This window comes from Mandrillus leucophaeus, unplaced genomic scaffold, assembly GCF_000951045.1.
Source record: "Mandrillus leucophaeus isolate KB7577 unplaced genomic scaffold, Mleu.le_1.0 Scaffold25, whole genome shotgun sequence".
Lineage (NCBI taxonomy): Eukaryota > Metazoa > Chordata > Mammalia > Primates > Cercopithecidae > Mandrillus > Mandrillus leucophaeus.
In genome coordinates, this window is record NW_012102587.1 from 4,613,712 (window position 1) to 4,635,142 (window position 21,431).

At 51.7% G+C, this 21,431-nt stretch overlaps 1 protein-coding gene across 1 annotated transcript in view; it reads right to left on the reverse strand.

Annotated features, from left to right (window-relative positions):
* GLI2 (GLI family zinc finger 2) overlaps window positions 1-21,431 on the reverse strand; it is a 209,838-nt gene that overhangs the window by 54,618 nt on the left and 133,789 nt on the right. The window contains exon 3 of the mRNA XM_011983423.1: window positions 12,419-12,524. Within this exon, the coding sequence (XP_011838813.1) occupies window positions 12,419-12,524 (106 nt within the window). The remainder of the gene's footprint in view (window positions 1-12,418; window positions 12,525-21,431) is intronic.

Below are 21,431 nucleotides of genomic sequence, written 5' to 3' on the forward strand. Positions count from 1 at the left end.
AATTAGAATCACAGAAAAAACTCATCTTGGCAAAAATTAAAAGGTAGAGGCTATCACCTCCAAAGTGATGGGGCAAGGATATCACAAGGATACGGGGCGAGGCCAGCTCCAAACTCTGCTGGTGGGAGTGAGTGTTGGCAAAACCAGCGGGCGAAGTCTGGCAATGTCTAGGAGGGTGAGAACATGAATCCCCTGTGACTCAGCATTTCCGTTCCCAGACATGCATTTACTTTAAATAACCCCACACTTGGGGCTCAGAGGATGGCATAAAAGTGTTTCTGCAGTCATGTTCAAATTAGCAAAAACAGACACATCCCAAATGCCAGTCAACACAGACTGCTTCAGAGCAGCCCAAACAAATGAATGAAGAGCTCCACACATTAGCGGGAGAATCTTCAGAACAACGCGGAGTGTGAAAGCAAGTTCCCGAAGAATACCTCCGCAATGATTCCACGTATATAAAGCACGACAAGGCAAAACGAATTAATATATTGTTAGGGGAGTCAGACACAAGGTCAAACTGTCATAGATGTGAGGGGTGATAAACTCCGAATCCCAAAGAATGGTGGGGTGGGGAGGACCTGAGGCAGGAGAATGGGGAGCACATGGGACCTCAAATGTGCTGGCATGTCCCCAGTACTTAGAGTGAGCAGGGGATACAGTAAGGGTGTATATGTCATAATTACTCAGATATCTTAAACATGCTTTTGTTGTTCTTTTTCTTTTTTTTTCTGAGACGGAGCTTTGCTCTTGTTGTCCAGGCTGCAGTGCAATGGCATCATCTCAGCTCACTGCAACTTCCGCCTCCTGGGTTTAAGTGGTTCTTCTGCCTCAGCCTCCCCAGTAGCTGGGATTACAGGTGCCCACCACCACGCCCGGCTAATTTTTGTATTTTTAGTAGAGACGGGGTTTCGCCATGTTGGCCAGGCCGGTCTTGAACTCCCGATCTCAGGTGATCCCCCTGCCTCAGCCTCCCAAAGTGCTGGGATTATAGGCGTGAGCCACCACACCCAGCCACTTTTGTTGTTCTTTTGCGTGTTTTCAATAATTAATAAGACCAATTTGTTTTTTTAAAAGGATGGCTGGGTAGAAGTAGGCTCTGGTTTAAGTTGGCTGAGTGGATAGGGATTCTGGGAGCAGGACGGCTGCAGGGCTGGTGCTGGTGGGGAACTCAGGGCTGGTGGTGGTGGGGAACTCAGGGCTGGTGGTGGTGGTGAACGTGTGTGACTGCTGGAAAGCATCTGGGACTCAGTCGTCTACATGATCACTCCACGGGTCCTCTTGGCCACAACATCTATCTGTTGTCCAGGCTCCCTCCAGGCCATCTGCAACAGACACCATCCCATACATTCGACCTGCACTCACCCCATTCCCATTACAGACCCGGACACCACACCAGACCTGGCCAGCTTTCAGCTGTCACTCCCTATGCAGAGCCGTAATAAAGAAATCACTGTTTTCAGTTGACAAAGAGCAGATTTCTTACTAAGTAAACACTGACGTTTTGGTAGGGAAATTAAGTTATAAAATTGTGCCTACAAAGGAGGTAATACAGATGGACTTGGTTACAATCTAGCCACATGGTCCACAACAGTTGATTCATTCACTCACCCTTTATCAGCTTTCCCCGGGGAGCAAAATAAGAAGGTTATCAGCTTTTGCAAACAGAAAACTCAAAAAGCATGAAAGATAAGAGGGGATTATCAGGGAGACGTTTTTTCCTAGCAAAGTGAAGACTTTGGAGCAGGGTGGGGAGGGGAGGAGTGAGGTGCGGGGCCTGGAGGAAGCCTTGGGTTTGCTCCTTCTGTCCAGTGGAACCAGGAATGTGTCTGGGTCCGGGGAGGAGGCCCTGGGGGAGTCGGTCCTGCTTAGGCCCTCTCCAGGTGAACTGTGCCACTGACCTCCAAGTACACGGGGCCTTTGTCCGGAACAGAAGCCGCCCTTGGCTGAGCACTGCTGAACCGAATCTTCCAGAAAGTCAAGGGTTTAAAGCCATGGGTGGGAAGAAGGAAATAGGAGAGTAAGATGTGCAGTCTTGGGAGTGGGGGTTGGGGGAAGGCCTTCGTTAGTGGGAGAGATTTCATTATTTTTTGCTAGAGGCCTGGATTTTAGCAATGAGAAAGGGCCTGGGTGGCCGGCGGGCTGGATAGAAACTCCTCCACAGTGAGATTCTTAAACTCTGGCCCAGCTGCCAAAGTGGTGTGTGGAATTTCCTTTCCTGGATGCCTGTCAAAACTAGCTGGTGAATCCTGAGCAGCTCAGATATATTCTTCTTAGAGGCGGGTATGCTGCTGATTTTTACCAAGCCTTGATGAGAATGTGGTTTGAGAAGATTCCCCTCTTTTGCGGCACTGGTGTCTGCCTGGAAGTGGAGGCCCCTCACTGGAACAGGGCAACCATAAGAAGGTGGTGGGGCCCTTGGTGGGTGGGGCTGGGGAAAGGCTGGGAGGTGGGGGGAGCTTTCATGCCTCCCTCCTGCTAAATGCTTTGTGTTCCTGTATTCCTGGTGCTCTGGGCTCCCCAAATCCCACTTCCAGCATACCACCCTGTCATTTTGCCCAATTTCTGCCCTCTCCCCAACCAGATCATGGGGTCTATGTGGGCAGCAAGACTGTGCCTCCTGGAGGTAGAAGAGGCATGAAGTTTGAGAAATTAGAGGGTGCAATGCACACTATTCAGGTGATGGATACTCTAAAAGTCCTGACTTCACTACAAAACTTATGCATGTCACAAAATTGGACTTGCATCCCATACATTTATACAAATAAAAATTCTATTAAAAAAGACTGTGCCTCCTTGGGTCCACATCCCCAGTGCCTGGCATGAGGCTGGCACACATGGTCCCTGGGTGAGTGTCCTCAGAGGAACGAGTACTAAGAACATACCCCACTGAGTTAAGCAACTCTGAACTCTTGCTCTTTTGTTTGGGCAGCACAGGCCAAGTGTACATTTCAGAGGTGCAGCCCTGGAAGGAGAGGATTGAGGGATGGGGTTCCCGACATGTCCAGCACACTTCTTGATGGGCACCAGACATGCCATCAATGCTGCAGTGCTGGCTGCAGTGAGAGAGGCTTGAGGGCAGCAGCAATTTCTAACCTTTTCAAGCAGTGCCCCAGGGGCAGGGCACTGCTCACATTTTCCCTCAACACATCTTGACTCGGGCTGGCAGGAGTGGCCTCAAGTGACAGTACTTGGAATGCAATAAATCCAGCAACAATGAGTTACACTGGATAAATGAATGCATCTGGCAGTGGCATCAGCTTCCACTGAGCGGACAATCTGAACATGCGCAGTCTAAGAGGACTCCCCGCCTCAAAGGCCAATCCACCCCACCAATGCCTAAAACTTTACTGTTAGTGAATAACTCCTTTGGGTTGATTACTGTTCTGTTTCCATGTCTGCAGCCCTGAGAAGCATGGCGAGACTCTCTTTCCTCTCTGAGGACAATCACGGCACAGGGAAGAGCTCTGGCTTGGTGGGATCTCACAAGCTGAGCAGTCTTGGGGAGTTCTTAAATTCTGAGAACGCCCAGTTCTCTCCTCTATGAATCGAGGAGAAAATCCCCCACCTTACAGGGTGTTGGGAGGACTGAATAGGACACCACTGGCCCAGCACCCCACAGGGTGTCTGCAGTGAAACATGGCTTTCCTTCTAATGTCAGCAGGGCAGTGATGAGAGCAGGGGACTGTCCGCCACTTGGTATGTCCCAGGTGTGGTTCTACATGCTTTATAGACACCCATCACAACCATTTCACACAGGGAGCCACTATGTCCCCATTTTAGAGATGGGGCCACTGAGGCTTGTGGGGCTAAGCAAGCCCAAGGATGTAAAGAGTATAAGCAGCTTAGGCAAGTTGTGAGCCCAGGCCTCGACCCTGTTCTGTCTACATCCTGGGGGTATGGAGGGGAAATGTCCGACAGTGGGGGCCCTGAGGGACAGGAGAGGAACTGAAAAGGTCATCCCGATCTGCCGCAGCCCCTCCCCGACTGCACGCCCGCCTCGGCCAGCACATTAAGATTTGCTCCACTCCCCGGCCCCTCCTGCTCTTGGCTGACCACCACGGCTCTCTCCAAAGCCCAGAACCAGGCAGCTCCTCTTCTGTGAGGGATTGGCGTTCAGCAAAGATCAAAGACCAGGCCATCTTATCAGACACGCTCCTCGTTAAACTTTTACAGGCCAGATTCCATTATAAATGAGCGTCTGTCCCACGCAGCCCAGCGAGTGCATTCTTGGCTTTGGGAATCTGAAGCTCTCAGAGCTGGGGAAGATTTTAGCAAGGGGTGGGGGACCAAAATGCCCAGTAAGTAGTCTATGCTACTTACCAGGAGTGTATCACTGGAAAGGCGGTCAGCCTTCCCAAGCCTCAGTTTCCCCAATTATGAAGTGGGAGTGAGAGCACTGCCTTCCTTGCAGGGAGGGTGACATGACATGAGCCGGGGGCTGGGCACAGACTCCTGCTACTGCTTCTCTGCTGGTCTGACCCGAGCATCCCACAGCCCAGAGAGGGGAAGGGGCCTGCCTGATGGGGTCTCAGGGCCCTTTACATCACAGTGAGCCAAGGCTCCACATCTAGTCAGTCTACCCTCAGACAGCTGTGGAAGGAGGGTTTGCTGCCCGACACATCGCCTGGACCCAGGGTTTCCGGGCTCCCTGTCTACCTGCTGTCCAGTTGCTCTGAAGAAGCGGTCAGCAACAGCTGGTTTTAAGGAAGAGCTCCCTGGAGATGGAGAGGCAGTGTGGACCCATGTGGAAAGGAGGGACAAGTTGCCTGGTGAGTGACGCTGGGCCCACCCAGCATCTCATCCCAGGGGGCAGGTGGACATGCCCTTCGGAAGTCTCCTCCTTCCTCTAGGCTCTGAAAAGAAAGAAGCATGTTTGCAGAGGGAGGAGAAGTTTCTTCCCAAAAAACAAACAAAACCAATCCTCTATGAATCCTGAACCTCGGGTGCTGTGCCAAGAATCAAGAAGAAAATATCTTTCTGCTCAACCCACCCGCCTCAGTGAATGACTGAGGACAGAGTCATAAGGGCCCAGGATGACACTGGTGAGTCACAGGCTGAGCAGGCTGCTGTGTTCATTAATCTCATGGCGAACGGTGCAGTCTTTATGGGACGCTGACCTTGGAAAAAGCAATCTTCAAATCCCCCCAGACTGGAAAGTTCATGAGTTCAGCCCTGTAGCAGCAAAGAAACTACTCTCTTAACTGAAGCACACCGACACCGGGCTAAACATCCCCATTAACAAGCAGTCTCGGGGACCAAGTGGGGCTGCAGACACTCTTAATGCTGTCTCTGGAGGCCCTGGGTAATGCGCATTGTGCGTGACCAAGCGTGTGGATGAAAGGGAGGTGAGGCCCCCATGCCCACCAGCTGGCATTCACTCTCTTGCCCTAACATACCTGGGCCTGGGTTCATAGCTACAACCCTGAGCCATCTGTGCCAGCAAGAGCCCTCTCGTCTCTCCTCTGGGAAGGGTGGCCTTGGGCCGTGACTGCCAATGCAATGCAAACCAACTACAGCTCAGGATCAAGAGATCTGCAGGAAGCCATCAGCAGTGGTCAGGTTGGGGGTGGAGTCACGGATGTCAGAGGTCAGAGGGTGCCACGCAGGAGGAGAAAGGAAGGCTGAGATACTGCAGCTGTTCCCACCCCATACACTCACTGCCTTTTGCAAGCTGAGAATATGAATAAGTTTAGGTCAACATGGAGGGACGCGTCTGTGAACGGGTTATCATGAGGAACCAGGGGATTTTTAACAATCCGTGTTTTGGCGGTGAGGCGCTGTCAGTGATGAGTCCAGAAAGCCAACAAGCAGCTCTGGGCCTGCTTTCCCGAAGGTCAAGCAAGCAGGGGGGCCTGCAGCGGTCCCCAAACGCTGGCCTGTGGGTGCCTGTAAATATGCAGATTTCCGGGTTTCACCCTAGTCTGAAAGTTAACAAGAACTCCTGGGGCCAGGGCCTGAGAATGGGCATCTTTAAGATGCACCCTGTTTGTTCAGATCTGCAGCCAGGTTGGGAACCGCTGCATGGGACAGTTTCTATACGCCCTTCTGGGTGGAAAGCAGCTGAAATTGGTCCTTTCTGAAGCCCCAGGGAAGGGCAGGGCAGGGTTGGAAAGGTCCTCAAAAGCAACATAGGGAGCTGAAGGTCCACCCCAGCCTCCCGAACCAGATGCATGGACTTCTACATTCCCTTCCAGGACACAAGTTAATGTTGGCCCAGGGCAGGCCAGACTCATGTTTGTGTGACCACACACACCGAGGAAATGGGGAGCACCAGCTGGGGGACTCTTCCTCGTCACACCTCAGCCTTGCTCCCCACGACACCCTGGCAAGCCTATTTCTGGGAGGCAGGGGGCCCAGAGGGCATCTGAAGAGTTTCTCTTTCCTGTTAGCATCACAAGATTGGAGAGCCTGCTGGGGGTGTGTGTCTCTATTCACAGCCGGCCTTCTCTTCTTGCCCTTGTGTGGACTCTTGGAGACTCAGGGATGTCCCCATGGAGTCTCAAGAGAACCTTGCTTGACCAGCAATCACACCCCGCCCCATTTGTCTCCCCATCCCTCGTGGTTTGCGCAGCCCAAAGACACTGCAGCAGGAGTCCACGGGCAGTGACTTTCCTCCCCCGGAACCACGCGAGCATCAGTAAGCCATGCAAGTCTGCTGTGAGTTTGAACCTTAAGTGACCGGGAAGGGCGCTCTGCAGAGGAGTGGACTTGGGTGTCTATGAGGAGACCACCGAGCCGGGCTGGGCTGCATGGCTGTCTTCACGCCAACCTCCATGCCCTGCCTTCCCCACGTGCAGCTGCCTGTTTACAGCCAGGTGGTCAGCCCTGGTCCTGCTCCCCTCTCCCCAGGGCCACTGTAGCTGCTCTGGCAGGTCCTCTCACCACAGCTCTCGTCCTTCTCCTGTCCATTCCCTAACTGTTCCTGTAGTTGCCTGAAAATAAATCTGACCACTCCCTGCTGCTCCTGGTTGCCAAAAGGAGGAAGTCCAAATTCCTCAACGGGGGGAAAGAAAGATTCCCTCCCCACGCCACACCACAGCACTCCTTCAGCCCATCGCCCACCTTCCACGCTGCAGCCCCTGGACAGTCCACTCTCCCAGGGACATGCTGTGGCCGGCCTTTGCCACCCAGTCTCCCAGCAGGCCACGGCCCCCTTCTCAAATCAGCAAGTGAGGATAACAACAATGATCATGACTGTTGCTCATATCCATTGCATGTTTCCAAAGTGTTCTAGATGCTTTACTCGCATTACCCCGTTTCCTTCTCAAAATAACTCAGTTGGCTGGTTTCTGTGGGTTGTCTCAGCGGATCTGGCCCTTCTACACATGAGAGAGCTGAGGTTAGTTAATTCATGTTAACCACAGCTAGGGGGTTCAGCAATGGGTCCCAGGGCGGGTAGCCTGTCAGGCTGAGAACTGACAATGGCAGGCTCTTGGGTGATAACCAAGGTACTCCCGAGGGGCAGAGGTCAGGGCAGAATGAGAGAGTGTAGGGAACACCTCTCTGGAGCCTGCACACACCAGGTGCACCCTCCTGAAGCTATCAGGATCCTGAGAGGGAACGGGGAGGGGGTCTGCGTGCTTGAACAGTGGAAAGCAGGAGGTGCAGGGCTGAGTGGTGGGCCCACCCACGAAATGGTCACCAGCTCAGGGCAGCAGGCAGAGGCTCAGGCTCAGCCGACACAGAAATGAGATGACACCGCACCTCATTTGCTGTGCAAACATCTGTGTAATTAGACACATTTGGTGCTGGCAGGGAGAAGTGGGCTACAACACGGGCTTGATGGATCGGGATGCTCCACCAGGCTCCAGCCACATTCATCATGGAAGCAGAGCCACGGGGCCATTTTCCTCACAGGCTTTGTCCTGGTTCCCACCCGGGGCCCTGGGGGCGGAGGAGGTGAGGGCGTGGGCTTGCCAGAGCCCAGGGCCAGCCCTGAGGGTCTTGCTGTGTCCCCCACCCGGCCTGGCCAGAATCAACTGTCCTGAGGATAGTGTGGAGCTGCTGGAAGCCCACCCCAGCAGGACCGGGTAGGGATGGAGGGCTCTGGGAACACCATGCTGCTGCCCATCACTGGGGCTTAACCAGACTAGCCCCTCCTGGGCTGGGGAGGAGATCTGCACCCCAGAGCCTCATCTCCTTGCCCTCACAGAAGTAACTACCTTGCAGGGATGTCACGTAGAAGTCACTGTGCCTCTCTGAGCCTCAATGTCTGCATCTGCAAGATGAAGCTTAATCCCCATCTCATAGAGCAATCAGGAAGATTCACCAGTACAATACACCAGGGCCCAGGGCCATGCCTGGCCTGCTGCAGACCCATGCAAATTAGAAATATGCTTTACTGTATTCTACTGGTTGATGCCAGACTCCACACTGGGGCTCAGTGATCCCAAATAACCTGAATAACGCCCCCCAAGAACATCCACACCCTAATCCCTGGCATTTGTAAGTGTTTCCTTCTACGGCAAATGGGACTTTGGAGACGAGACTACTTTAAAGATCTTGAAATGGGAGCCACAAGTGGATTATCCCAATAGGCCCGAAAGGCAATGGCAGGTGTCCTTAGAAGAGAGAAGCAGGGGAGGAAACTCCCACAGACCAGGAAGAAGGTGAGGTGAGGACAGAGCAAGGGGGAAAAGGTGATGTGTGTGAGGATGGGGCTGTAAGCCAAGGAATGCAGGCAACCTCCAGAACCTAGAAATGCCAGAGTCTCTCCCGGAGCCTCCAGAAGGAACCAGCCCTGCCAACTCCTTGATTTTAAGCACCATTAGACTTATTTCAGACTTGTGACCTCCAGAACGATATGAGGATAAGTTTACATTGTTTTAAGCCATGAAATTTGTGGTAATTAGTTACAGCAGCCTTAGGAATCTCTTCAGGAATCCAACCAGTGAAAGAGCTGAGTAGGCCAGGAGGGACAAGGCTGTCCCTGCAGGCCTCTGGCTGGGCCACCCCTCCCTGCTGCATGCCAGCATCCACAGCCCCCTTTTCCAGGTGCTCTGCTCACACCCAACCCTCACTGCCCAGGGAAGGAAGCAGGCCCTACCCAGAGCTGGAGCATGGCAAAGCCTGGTGAAGACCCAGGCCCCTTCCCGGCTGAGGGCTCCCACCTGCACAGGGAAGGACAGCGCTGAGGGTCCCCCTTCTCAGCGGGGGCTCTGCCTGCAGCCAGGGCTCTCAAGCCGGAGCCTGCAGCTGCATTACCTGCAAAGCATGGCATACATAGACACAGGCCCCTTCCCCCGAGTCTCTGACTCGGTGGGACTGGGCTATGGCTTGAGGATCTGCATTACCCACAACAGACTCGCAGGGGACACTGCTGCTGCTTGGCTAGGGGTTCTGGGAGCGACTGGACTCGGGGCAGTGCCCTAACGAAGAGCTGAGGGGCTGTCAAGAAGGGCTCAGCTGGACTCGCCTGAGGGACCCGTGGTCCATACTTATGCTCCCACAAGAAAGGCCAGCACGCAGTGGAGGGCCTGAGCTCAGGGGGCTGGAACTTGATTTCTAACTTCCAAAGTGGGTGAGCCATAGGGTTAGTCATCTACCCACTCTGTGCTGCTTTGGCTCCTTCATTTGTAAAATGGAAAAACACAAAATGACTCTCTTTTGGGTTGTTGAGAAGATTAAATGGCATGAACACATAAAAGCGTTTATAGCAGGGCCTGTTCACAAGCTCAGTTATGATGAGGAATGGTGGTCATCAGTGTTGGGGTCTTCCTACACTTCGGGTGGTGCCTCTACACGCTTCAGGTGTGTAGGGAGAGGTGAGTCAGGACATTCACCTGCAGGGGGAAGCAGTCCAGCATGGGCTCTCTCTGCACGAAGCTCTCAGCATTGCCCGGGTCTCCTGACCAACATCCTGTGCAGGAAGCACTTTGAGGCAGGCCTGCTCTGCCCGGGATCCGTGTCACCGAGCCAGCCAAACATGACTCGTGAGCAAGAATCAGCAACAGCAACCCCCTCCCAAATAGGGACCGAGCTCCCTGGGTGCTCCTAGGAGTCTCAGACGCCACCGACTGAGCAATTTTTGGGTGGCCCAACTAGTTCTAAACACAGGCACCTTCCAGAGGCTTCTCTGGCTGTGGTCTCAGCCACCTGCAGGTGGAGGTGCCCTGGAGGTGAGCAGAGGGTGGAAATCACCCCAACACCCACCAGGCAGACACAAGGCTGCTGTGGCGGATCCTAGTCAAGTGAGAACCAGGTATGCGCATTGAAATAAAACAAAAAGCTCCCAACATGTCAACAGGACACAGAGGACAACTGGAAAGGACTCCCAATGGCCAAATCTGGGACAATTGGAACAACATAATAAATAGTGATAATCATAGAGTATAAATAACCATGCATCCATGTGCCTAACAATAGACAATCAAATATATAAAGAAATGTTGGAGGCGGGACAGCTTTTCCTTACAGGAGAATTCCAACCACTAAATGTGGACAAAATGATAGAAACAGAAAATCGCCATTTGGCAAACACTAGTAATGACTGTTTCTGGCAAGAAGCATCGATGGATGTGTAAGTGAGCGGGTGGAAATATGATAAGAAACAGGATATTTCCATATCCTCTAAGGATTACCCCACAAGATACTTCTTGATTACGAATGGGACAACTTTAAAGCGGAGAAGCCAGCAGACAGCCTCATAACCAAGTGATCAACGTTTCCAGCAATGAGAAGCCTGAAGATCATAGGCCTCCTGACAGGACGCCTGCAAAGGACACATATCACTTTTACAGTATTATTCCCAAAATGCATGATCCGAATATCATCATGAAACAGCATCAATCAGGCAAACCCAAACCCAGAGACATCTTATATAGTAACTGGCCTGTACTCTTTAAAACTGCCAAGGTAATGAAAGACAAAAGAGACCAAGGAACCGTCCCAGACAGGAGATAACGAAGGAGTCTCGACAACCAAGTGCCACATGGGATCCACAACTGGGTCTCGAACTGGGTAAAAAGACACTAGCGGGCAACTGAGCAAAGGTGGATAAGCTCTGCCGGTGAGTTAACCGCATTCTGTCCGTCTCGGGTTACGTAAGATGCCAACATTTGAGGAACTGCATGAAGTGTATACAAGAAAGCCTTTATGGTTTTTGGAACTGTTTTTGTACGACCTTCATTATTTCAAAGTAAAACAATTTTTAAAAAGAAAGGAAAAGTCCCAGGTTTGCTCCGTCTTGGGGAGGCAGTGGGTGTCCTGAAACAGGACTCTGCTCAGGCACAATGCTGTGAGCACAGTGAGGGCCCAGCGAGTGTTGACTGACTTCACTGGGATGGGAGATGGTAGAGGCAGGAGGATGTGCCTTCACAGGTGGCGGGCAGGGAGAGGCTCTCTCTCCACTCAGCGAGTACTGGTTGTACACCTATTCATGTCAGCTGTTGAGACACAGAGGTGGGAGGAGAGTTCAGAGCCGGCTGGGAGACAGGTGCAAAAATGGATGGTGATCCTGTGGATCCAGGGCAGCAGCCCCCACTCAGTATGAAGGATCACAGTGCCCCTGAGGAGGTGACTCCTTAGTTGAGGCTTGGAGGTGGCCTGATAGGGGGAGGTTCCAGGCACACTGGGCAGGCAACCAGCCCCAGGCACAGAGACATGGGACAGAACCACAGAAGCAGCTTGGCATGAACAGGTGAGGGGGCCGGAGGGTGTGGGCATGAAGATGCTGGGTTGAGAGGGGTCTTAGGGCTGGCTGACCTTTGCAAGAGCTATCCTGGAGGCAGGTATGGGGAGCAGCGGAGAGTTCGGGGGTAGGGAGAAGAAGGGGCCTTATTTCCTGGAAGGATAGCCAGGGACCAAGATTTTGAGTGCTAAAGGCCAAGAAAATGATACCAGCCAATCAGCTTAGAGGCCCCAGGTGGGTATGACGGGTACAGGGCTAGGCAGGTGGAGACCACACGGTGACCCCACCCCTTCTACCTGGGGACCTCAAAGCTAGGAATAGGAAGGGCCCCAAAGCATCACTTGGAGCTTGTCCTTTTAAGTACGGTGACTATACAATTTACTAGTCAAAGGGGGAGACGTGACGAAGTGAAAAAGGGTGCTCTGAATTATTATGCTGGAACAACATACACCTAAGATCACTTTACTTATACAGGATCTTAGACCTAGAGAGGATTCCCACTTCATGGATGAAGAAAGAGCTCCAAACCATGTATAGATACACCAAGGAAGCCCAGAGCCTTAGAAATGGTGATGTGGGCTGGGGGTGGTTGGTGTTTATATGCTGCCCACCCACACGCTCACACAGGGTCCCAGGCCATGATGGCAAAGGTGATCGCCCGCTCAGGACAACGTAGATCAGGAACCCCCAAAAGAAAGACAGAGGCAGGAGATGTGGCTGAGGCTGTGGCCTCAGCCATGGCAGGTGACTGCACGCCAGGAGCAGCAGGCAGAGGGCAGGACTTACCCATGCACACCGTGGACAGAATGAGGCTCGTAATGGTACCTTCCTTCCTGGTGTCGCATGTCAATCGGTAGGGGCGCATGGAAGGGTGGCAAGAGATGCTGCGGCACTGCAGAGGGGGAGAAAGAAACAAGACTTCAAAAACTTTTCCCCTCCCTCAAAAAGCTACTTTCAAAGGGCTTTAAAGCTCAGTGAATTTCATAGCAAGAGCAGCCAGGACAAGGGGCTCCGTGGTGCCTGCGCGATCACACACCCACGAAGGGGGATGAATAAATAATCAAAGTCCGCCCGAGAATCCTACATCTTCCACATAAAAGATCCCCAACTGCGCTCTTGACAAAGACAAGCAGCTAAGCACTCTTTGAACTCAGGGAGATTACAGGCAGGGCCACGAAACTGGGCTCAGCCCGCAAATCAGGGCTGACAGAGCGACAGGCTCCAACTCCGCCGGCTTCTGCCCATGCCGGCCCCGGCTGCGTGTGGCTCCAGCAGCACCAGGTTACGGCATCCGGATGTTGCAGTGCACACAGGCTGGAGGTATTTACCTAGAGTCATTTGTGAAGGCAGGGCCCACAGATGGTGCCGCCAGCCTCACGAAGGCCAAATCCCACCCAGCTGCTGTCCTGTTTTGCTGGCAGTATAAAGCGGACATCTATGTGGATCTGTTAGTTCTCCAGCTCTTAATATTAATTCTTGACCCCTAAACGCTGTCGGGTGCCCCCAGGATCGAAAACACCAGCACGTGTGTGTCAGTTTCCAGAGCTGAGTCAGCCTCCTGTCTGAACTTGGCCTGCCCTCAACAAATCATCACGATAATTGTAGGATGCTCTTTGTTTATTAAAAAAAAATTCCTGGGTACCCTGGAGGCAAACATAATTATAGGCTTTAGGAAAATACAGATTTTAACAAAGTAGTTATACTGGGAAAAGGTGGGGATTTCTTAGTCGACTCTCCTTCAATCTGAAGGCCACAGGCCAGTGGGAAGCAGGGTAAAGTTTGGATTTCTAATATTTTAAAGAAATGTGGATGGGTTTGTGATAGGTATGTACAGGTCAGCTGACTGCTAGGCTAAGAAATGCAGACAAAGTTTTAGGAGAGACGGGCTTTCATCATGTTGGCCAGGTTGGTCTCAAACTCTTGACCTCAGGTGATCTATATGCCTCGGCCGGCCAAAGTGCTGGGATTACAGGCAAAGAGCGAAACTTAAAAAAAAAACAAAACAAAACAAAAAAGAAACAAACAAACAAAAACTGCAGAAAAATAATGCTACTAACTGTTTCTGTGCAAACAGATTCTGGTACAACACCATAAATACTATGAATTCCATTTTTTTTTTTCCTTGTAGTAAAGACATCTAAAATTTACCATTTAAACATTTTCTTTTCTTTTTTTTGAGACGGAGTTTTGCTGTCTCCCAGGTGGAGTGCGGTGGCGTGATCTCGGCTCACTGCCAGCTCCGCCTCCCGGGTTCACGTCATTCTCCTGCCTCAGCCTCCTGAGTAGATGGGACTACAGGCGCCCGCCACCATGCCCAGCTAATTTTTTTTGTGTATTTTTTTCAGTAGAGACGGGGTTTCACCGTGTTAGCCAGGATGGTCTTGATCTCCTGAGCTCGTGATCTGCCCACCTTGGCCTCCCAAAGTGCTGGGATTACAAGGCGTGAGCCACCACTCCCGGCCCATTTAAACCATTTTTTACACGCACTGTTGAGTGGCATTAAGCACCTTCACATTGTTGTGCAATCATCACCACCATCCATCTCCACAACTGAAACTCTGCACCCACGAAACACTAACTCCCATTCCTCTCCCGCAGCCCCTGTGCATCCACCATTCTTCCTCCTGCCTCTATGAATTTCCCATGCGAGCTATGTCATGCAAGAAGGATCATACAGTATTTGTCCTTTTGAGACTAGCTTATTTCACTTCACATAATGTCCTCAAGGTTCATCCATGTTACAGCCTGTGCCAGAATCTCCTTCCTTTTTAAGGCTGAATAATAATCTATTGTACTGGATAGACCACATTTTTTTGTCCACCCATCTGTCAATGGATGCTTGGGTTGAACACAATGGATTCTTAACGGGAAGACATTTTTCTCCTGAAATTTTAACTTTAATTTTTACATGTTCAACTCCATCTTCATAATTTCACAATACTGGCACTTTCCATGCGGACCAGGAAAAACAAAAGCAAATCTTCTCACCCTGATTCAATCAGTTTGCCCAACTCAGACTCAAAGAAGAGTTGGTCGCAGGCATGTGGTCCAAGGCTCTGGCCCAGCTATCACTTCCAGAGCCCCCGAGTGCTGGGAGGACCACGTTTTCTCTGAGACCCTGGCCCCACACAGGTGAGCTGGGCACGTGGCTGTGACTAAGGCCGCTGTGGCAGGACCACTAGGTGCTCTGGAGGCTGGGGACCCCGAGGGTCAGAGCTCGCTCACCTGCTGCATGACTTTTGCAAGTTTCTTTGCCTCTCTGAGTCTCCATTTGTTCATCTGAAAATGGATAACAGTAACTACCTACAATGGCTGCTGTGAAGATGTAAAAAACCCACACAGAGGAGGTGCTTCGCCCAGAGCCTGTGCAGATAGGACGCACTCAACAAGTGTCACTGCTGAGGAGGACAAGTGGCACTCATGTTTGGAGCCTCAAAGTCCATCATCAAACTATGAATTTACTTATGTGAGGCACAGGACAAGTGGCTTATACTGGGTGCAAACCCTAGGGAGGGTGGGGGGCCAAGCACTGCTTACTCACAGACAAAGAGACCACTGGATCCCCAGGGAGCCAGCAGGGAAACAGTGACCGCTTTCCCAAATGTATAGAAAAGGGCCTTAAAAACATGGCAGGGCAGACCAGATTCCAGTATTTTGCTAACAAAATAAAAATATATGTGTGTGTGTGTGTGGTGTGTATTTCTAAATGTTTCCTTGCACATCCAGAAGCCCCCTGATGCAACTAGTGTCACTACGCCCATTAAAGCGATGAGGACGCGGAAGCCAAGAATGATTCATGGCCCTGCCCAAAGTCGCAGGACTGAAAAACGACAGTGCCAGGGGGAGAATCCAAGGCTCTGAATGGCTTTTCCCTCCACCCAGCCTAAATGACACTCACAGGCAGCTCCCAAGCACCAGGGTGATCCCAGGCCCCCATCGCCCCGCCACGTCCCTACCTTGCTATGTACTTTAGTTAACAAATGCACACACAGTCCACAGCTCTGTTCTCAGCACTTGGCAAATGCCAGCTCCTGGGTTTTCCCAGTGACCCCAGGAAGCTGCATTCAGCCCAGGATTCCTTGGTCTTCACACAGGCCATCCCCCAGCATCCTGGTGTGCCTACCATTTACGGTCTTGCTCGTACAGAGGCTGAGCAGAGGTGTCTCCTAATGCCATCAGAGAACAGACCACCCCACCCTACTGCCAGCTATGAGCTGACATGCTCTGCTCAGGATTCAGGATTCAGGCAATTTCACCCAGGTCTATAAAGTCTATGGAACATTGTGAGCTCCAGGGGTTTACCAGGCAAACATGAAGTAGAGGTACCACTGAGGCTGCCCCTCTGCCCCACAAGACCAAGCCGTGGGGTGTGTGTGTGTGTGTGTGTGTGTGTAAGTACGTGTGTGGGGTGTGTTTGCATATGTGTGTGGTATGTGTCTACGTGTAGCGTGTGTGGTGTATGTATATGTGTGTGCTGTGCATGCATGTGTGAGTACATGCAGTTGTGTGTATGTACGTAGTGTGTGGTGTGTCTCTGTTGTAGTATGTGTCTTTGTGTCTTTGTGTGTATGTGTATTGCTGTGTGTATGTGTATGTGTGTTGCTGTGTATGTGCATGTGATGTGTGTGTTGTTGTATGTAGATGTTATGTGTAGTATGTGTATGTATGTGTTGCTGTGTATGTGTGTATATGTGTGTTGTGTGTGTGTTGCTGTGTGCATGTGCATGGATGTTATATGTGTATGTGTGTTGCTGTGTATACATGCATGTGTATGCTGTATGTGTGCATGTTGTATGTGTTGCTGTGTGTAGGTGCATGTTGCTGTGTATATATACATGTGTGTTGCCATATGTGCATATGCTGTGTGTGGTATGTGTGTGCTGCTGTGTATGTGTGTGTTGCATGTGTACATATGTGTTGCTGTGTATGTGTGTGTGCTGTGTGTGTATGTTGCTGTGTGCATGTGTGTGCTGTTGTGTGTATGTGCTGTTGTATGTGTGTGTTGCTGTGTGTGTGCTGTATGTGTATGTGTGTTGCTGTGTGTATGTGCATGTGGTGTGTGTGTGTGTATTGCTGTGTATATGTGTGTTGCTGTGTGTGTGTGTGCTGTATGTGTATGTGTGTTGCTGTGTGTATGTGCATGTGGTGTGTGTATGTTGCTGTGTATATGTGTGTATGTGTGTGTGTTTGCTGTATGTGTATGTGTGTTGCTGTATGTGCATGTGGTGTGTGTATGCTGTCTCTTATACACATCTAGATGTGTATAAGAGACAGGTATGTGTGTGTGTGTGCTGTATGTGTATGTGTGTTGCTGTGTGTATGTGCATGTGGTGTGTGTGTGTATGTTGCTGTGTGTATGTGTGTTGCTGTGTGTGTGTGTGCTGTATGTGTATGTGTGTTGCTGTGTGTATGTGCATGTGGTGTGTGTGTGTATGTTGCTGTGTATATGTGTGTATGTGTATGTATGTTGCTGTGTGTATGTGCATGTGGTGTGTGTGTATGTTGCTGTGTATATGTGTTGCTGTGTGTGTGTGCTGTATGTGTATGTGTGTTGCTGTGTGTATGTGCATGTGGTGTGTGTGTGTATGTTGCTGTGTATATGTATGTGTGTGTGTGTATATATGTGTGTGTGTTTGCTGTATGTGTATGTGTGTATTGCTGTGTGTATGTGCGTGTTGTGTGTGTTGAAGGAGGGGCCTAAGGCTTCCAGAAAGAGACCTGGGGAGGGTCCCACAGAGTCCTGTTACAGTGGGGGCTGCCCTCTGTTTTCTGGCAGCTCCCGGGGTGGAGGCTGTGGAGGTTACAGGGGAAGCGCTTTCTCTTTCTCCAGGCAGGCAGGGCTGCAGGCGGCACCTCCTTCCAGCTCTGCTGCTCTCCAGGAGCTGGGTCACCTGTGGAATGTGCAGGCTGCACTGTGCACCCCTCTCTCACCCCTGGAATTCCCAGGAGGGGCCTGGGGACACGTGTTAGTGGGTCCTCCTGTCCTGGCGGTGATGTGCGAGGTTGGCCAGGGCAGAGTGGCAATGTGCCCACCAGGGTTGATGTTGCGGGGCCTCGTCTCCAGCAACGTCTACTGCCTCATGGGGCTTTGCTGACAGCACCTTTAGTTTTACCATTAACCTTGCTCTTATTCCCATTTTTCAGGAAAGAACATCAAGGCTCAGGGTGGTGTGACTCTACTTCCAATGATCCATCGGGCGGTAAGTGACTGGTGGTCTCATAGTCTTTTCCCCACACAGCCCAGCCCAGCACCCAGCATGCAGCAGGCCTTCAGCGAGTAGGGCCTCCGGCACTGCTATCCCAATACTGTAGCGCAGCGTTTGCCCCAGGATGGACAGGGATGCATAAGGTCAGCTAGTCGGGGAAGGTGCAAGGAGTAAGATCAGGGACCTGCCCAGACCCCTCTGCTCACCCTCAGAGAGAAAACCGCATCTATTCACATCAGCAGTTGTGAAGTATGAATAGCTGTCATCTAGAAATATTCATTCTCTCATTTATTTATGCATGCATGCCTCTACCTTGTATCAAGTACTTGCTATGCAGCAGGCACTGTTCTAGGCCCTGGGAACAGTGCTGTGACAAGGCAGCCCACACCATGGCCCAGTGGGAGGAGACAGGTGGTGGACAGGTCAGCAAATATATTTACAACATAGTGTCACAGGGGGATGAAGCTAAGGAGGAAATCCACCAGGTAGAGGGAACAGAGGAAACACGGATGAGGCGCGGAGGTAAGTCAGCCTCTTTGGAGAAGGAGCTTGGGGCAGAGGGAAGAGCAAATTCAAAGGCCAGGTGGCCGGAGAACTCAGCGATTTCAGCAAGAAGGCTAATCTGCACTCACAGAAGGATGGATGGAAGTGGAAGGGCAGGAGAGAAGGTCCTATCGTACTGGCCAGGCTGTGGGAAGAACCTTGGGATTTTCTTTTTTTCTGAGCAATCTGGGAAGCTCCTGGGAGGTCCTGAGCAGGCAGTCACCTGCTCTGATAAAACTTTTCAAAATGTCGTACAAGGAGGGTTCAGTGCGGTGGGAGAGCAGTGTCCATCTGCCAGGAATCCCAGACTGGCCCTGCCACTAGGTGGCCATGGGACTTTGGGGAAATTATGTCCCTTCTCTGGGTCTCACACTCCCTGTACAACAGGGATTAGAGGAGCTCTGAGGTCCCTGCCTACGGGCAGATTCCCGCTATCTGTAAACGGTTACCCACTTCCCAGGCAAAGGGCCTCGCTTATTCCAGCCAGTGACACTCCAAGGCTTCAGGTGGGACCCCCTGAGCGGGCCCAGACCGGGGCTCCGGGTGCAGGTGTTGGCTCATCTTTGTGGCTCTGTATGTATAATGAATGACCCAGCGGCCCTTCTAACCCACTTGACACACCAAGCCCCAGCCCTAGTCCTCTGAGCCCAGTTGTAGTAGGACGGCACCCCAACACCTCCCTGCACACCCAGGCACACACGTGCACACACAGTCTCTACAGACCAACTTTTCATCCCAAGTAACCTGAGGGATAAAGGTTGATCCTGACTCATTAGTGGTCTCTTTTGGACCAGCACGGATTATCCCACAGGCCCCGATGGAAACATTCAGAAGTGAATGCTCTGCTCAGAGCCCCCTGGCCAGGCTGAGGAGAGAAAAATTCTGCTTTCCAACTCTGGCAAGAAACCACTGCATCTAGAGGCTGCAGAAGCCCACGAGGAGCATGAAGATGCGTAGGAAGAACAGGCGCTGCCTTGAGTGACATCCTGAGCCAGGCCCTTGCACACACGGCTTTCATTGTTGGCTTTTATGGGTTTTTTTTTTTCAAGTAAAAGAAGAAATCCAAAATTAATCATGTCCTTCCGGCAGAGGGACAGACACACCATCCCCCCCGAAACATACACATCCCATATGCCATTTCAAAGAAATGATTCTCTTTTTAAGTTTCTGAGGAAGAAACTCTAAGATGGGAATTTTCAATGGATCACCACTCCACTCTGGGAAAAAAAAAATTGGACATTTGTTTTTGATCCTACACAGAAAGCCCAACAGCCTGAGAAGCTGAGGGTGGTGGAGTGATGGCTTTTTCTTTAAAATCCTGGAATTTTTCTATGCTGCAGTTTCAACACCAAATGCTTCTTGCTGGCGGTCCCAGGGTGAGGGGACATTGGTGTGGGCAGTGTCCTGTGTCAGTAAGGAGGGCAGTGATGGGGCAAAGACAGCCCTTCCCCGGAAAGCCTGGCTCAAGTTAATGCCCCATTATAAATGATCCTGTGGATTCTTGGGGGAGAGAAGGAGGTAGGGGTCTGCAGAGTTCAGACAAAGAATCGGGAAAACTGGGTCATGGAAACATGACCGGGCGGCCTCCGTCAGCAGCCGGAGGAATTCTCCTCGGATGAAGTCATGTGTTGCCACAGCGCAGAGGCACTGCCCCGTGGCTGGGCTCCCGGAGAGGCCCGAGGGGCTGTTCCATGGCAGAGAGGCCAGGGAGGTGAAAGCAGCCACCTCCCAGGAGACACTGGCTGTGCTGGGGATGCCCCGGCCCTCTGGGCTGTCCGGTGATAGAGATTAGCACCGTCTCCAGTTACCACGGTCTCTTCCATCAAGACTGCGGGAGGGAATTAGCTTGGAAGCATGTGGCCGCTGTGCACCAGGCCGGCCTGGACTAGAGAAGAAACGAGTTTCAGAGAGAAACCGAGTTGCCCTGGCACTGATGGAGGGAAGGTGAGGCCCAACCTTGCACAATACAGGTCTGCATTACGACGAGGTAGCACAAACATATCTCAGTGTAGCCTGTAGGCCTGGGAAGGAAGGCAATGCACGGCTGGGGCCTGGATCCCCATCCTTCTTGGGCAGTTGGCCCACACTCCAGGGTCACCATGTAGAAGGCCAGTGCGGTAGCTGTATCCGTGACCAGAAATCAAGGAAGGGCGCATGAGGCCTTTGGTTCTGAATGCCAGGGCCCTCAGCCCCTTGACTGTGGCCAGGATGGGGAAGCCCGTGATGCTGAGTGTTGCTGTGGAGGGTTCCAGGGATTGGCTCCCACGCTGCGGGTGTGAATCCCAGGGGACAGTGCTGGAGCCACGTGGAGAGAGACTCCTTTGGAGCAGCCCTGCTGCACCCACTGGGTGGGCCCCATGTCAGGGCCATAGGTCCCCATGCCCTGTCCACCTGCCACACTCAGGTAGCCTCTGGGATGCCCACACACACCTTCACAGCCTTCAGTCCAGGAGGCCTTTGATCTGTGCAGGACCCTGGCCAGCACTCGCACCCAAAGCACTCTTGGGGTGCCTGCTCTGCATCGGGCACTCTTACGTGAGGACTCCAATCAGCTGAAGGGGAGGCATTCTTACCTCGCGTGGCTCTGGGATGACTGCGGAAGGACTTTTTGACATCCAATTTTGTTCTTACTATGGGGGACTTTGGGATTCTCCAGTTAATGACTAATTTATCATGTTCCTTTAACTTAGAATTCCTTGCATATTAAGTAATATCCAGCACAGTGTTATTTTCTTAGAAGCAAACAGAACCTGGGAGTCATGGGAATGAATTCACACTGAAGTGTAGATGGCTTACTGGTTGCTTTTCTCCTAATGGAAGGACGTTGGCACAAAATACACCAATATCTTTGGCAAAAGAAGGCGCTAGTGTAGAGGAAAGAAAAAAGCAATAGAGGGGCAGGCTGGAAGTCAAGGTAACCTTTACAGTCAGAGTGAAGTCCAGCTTGCTCCAGCATCACACATCAGCCAAAGGACAGTCCTACAGGACATCACCTATCCCTCTTGTCTAAGGAGCTTGGGATAGCAGCAGAACGCACCTGACCCATGAAT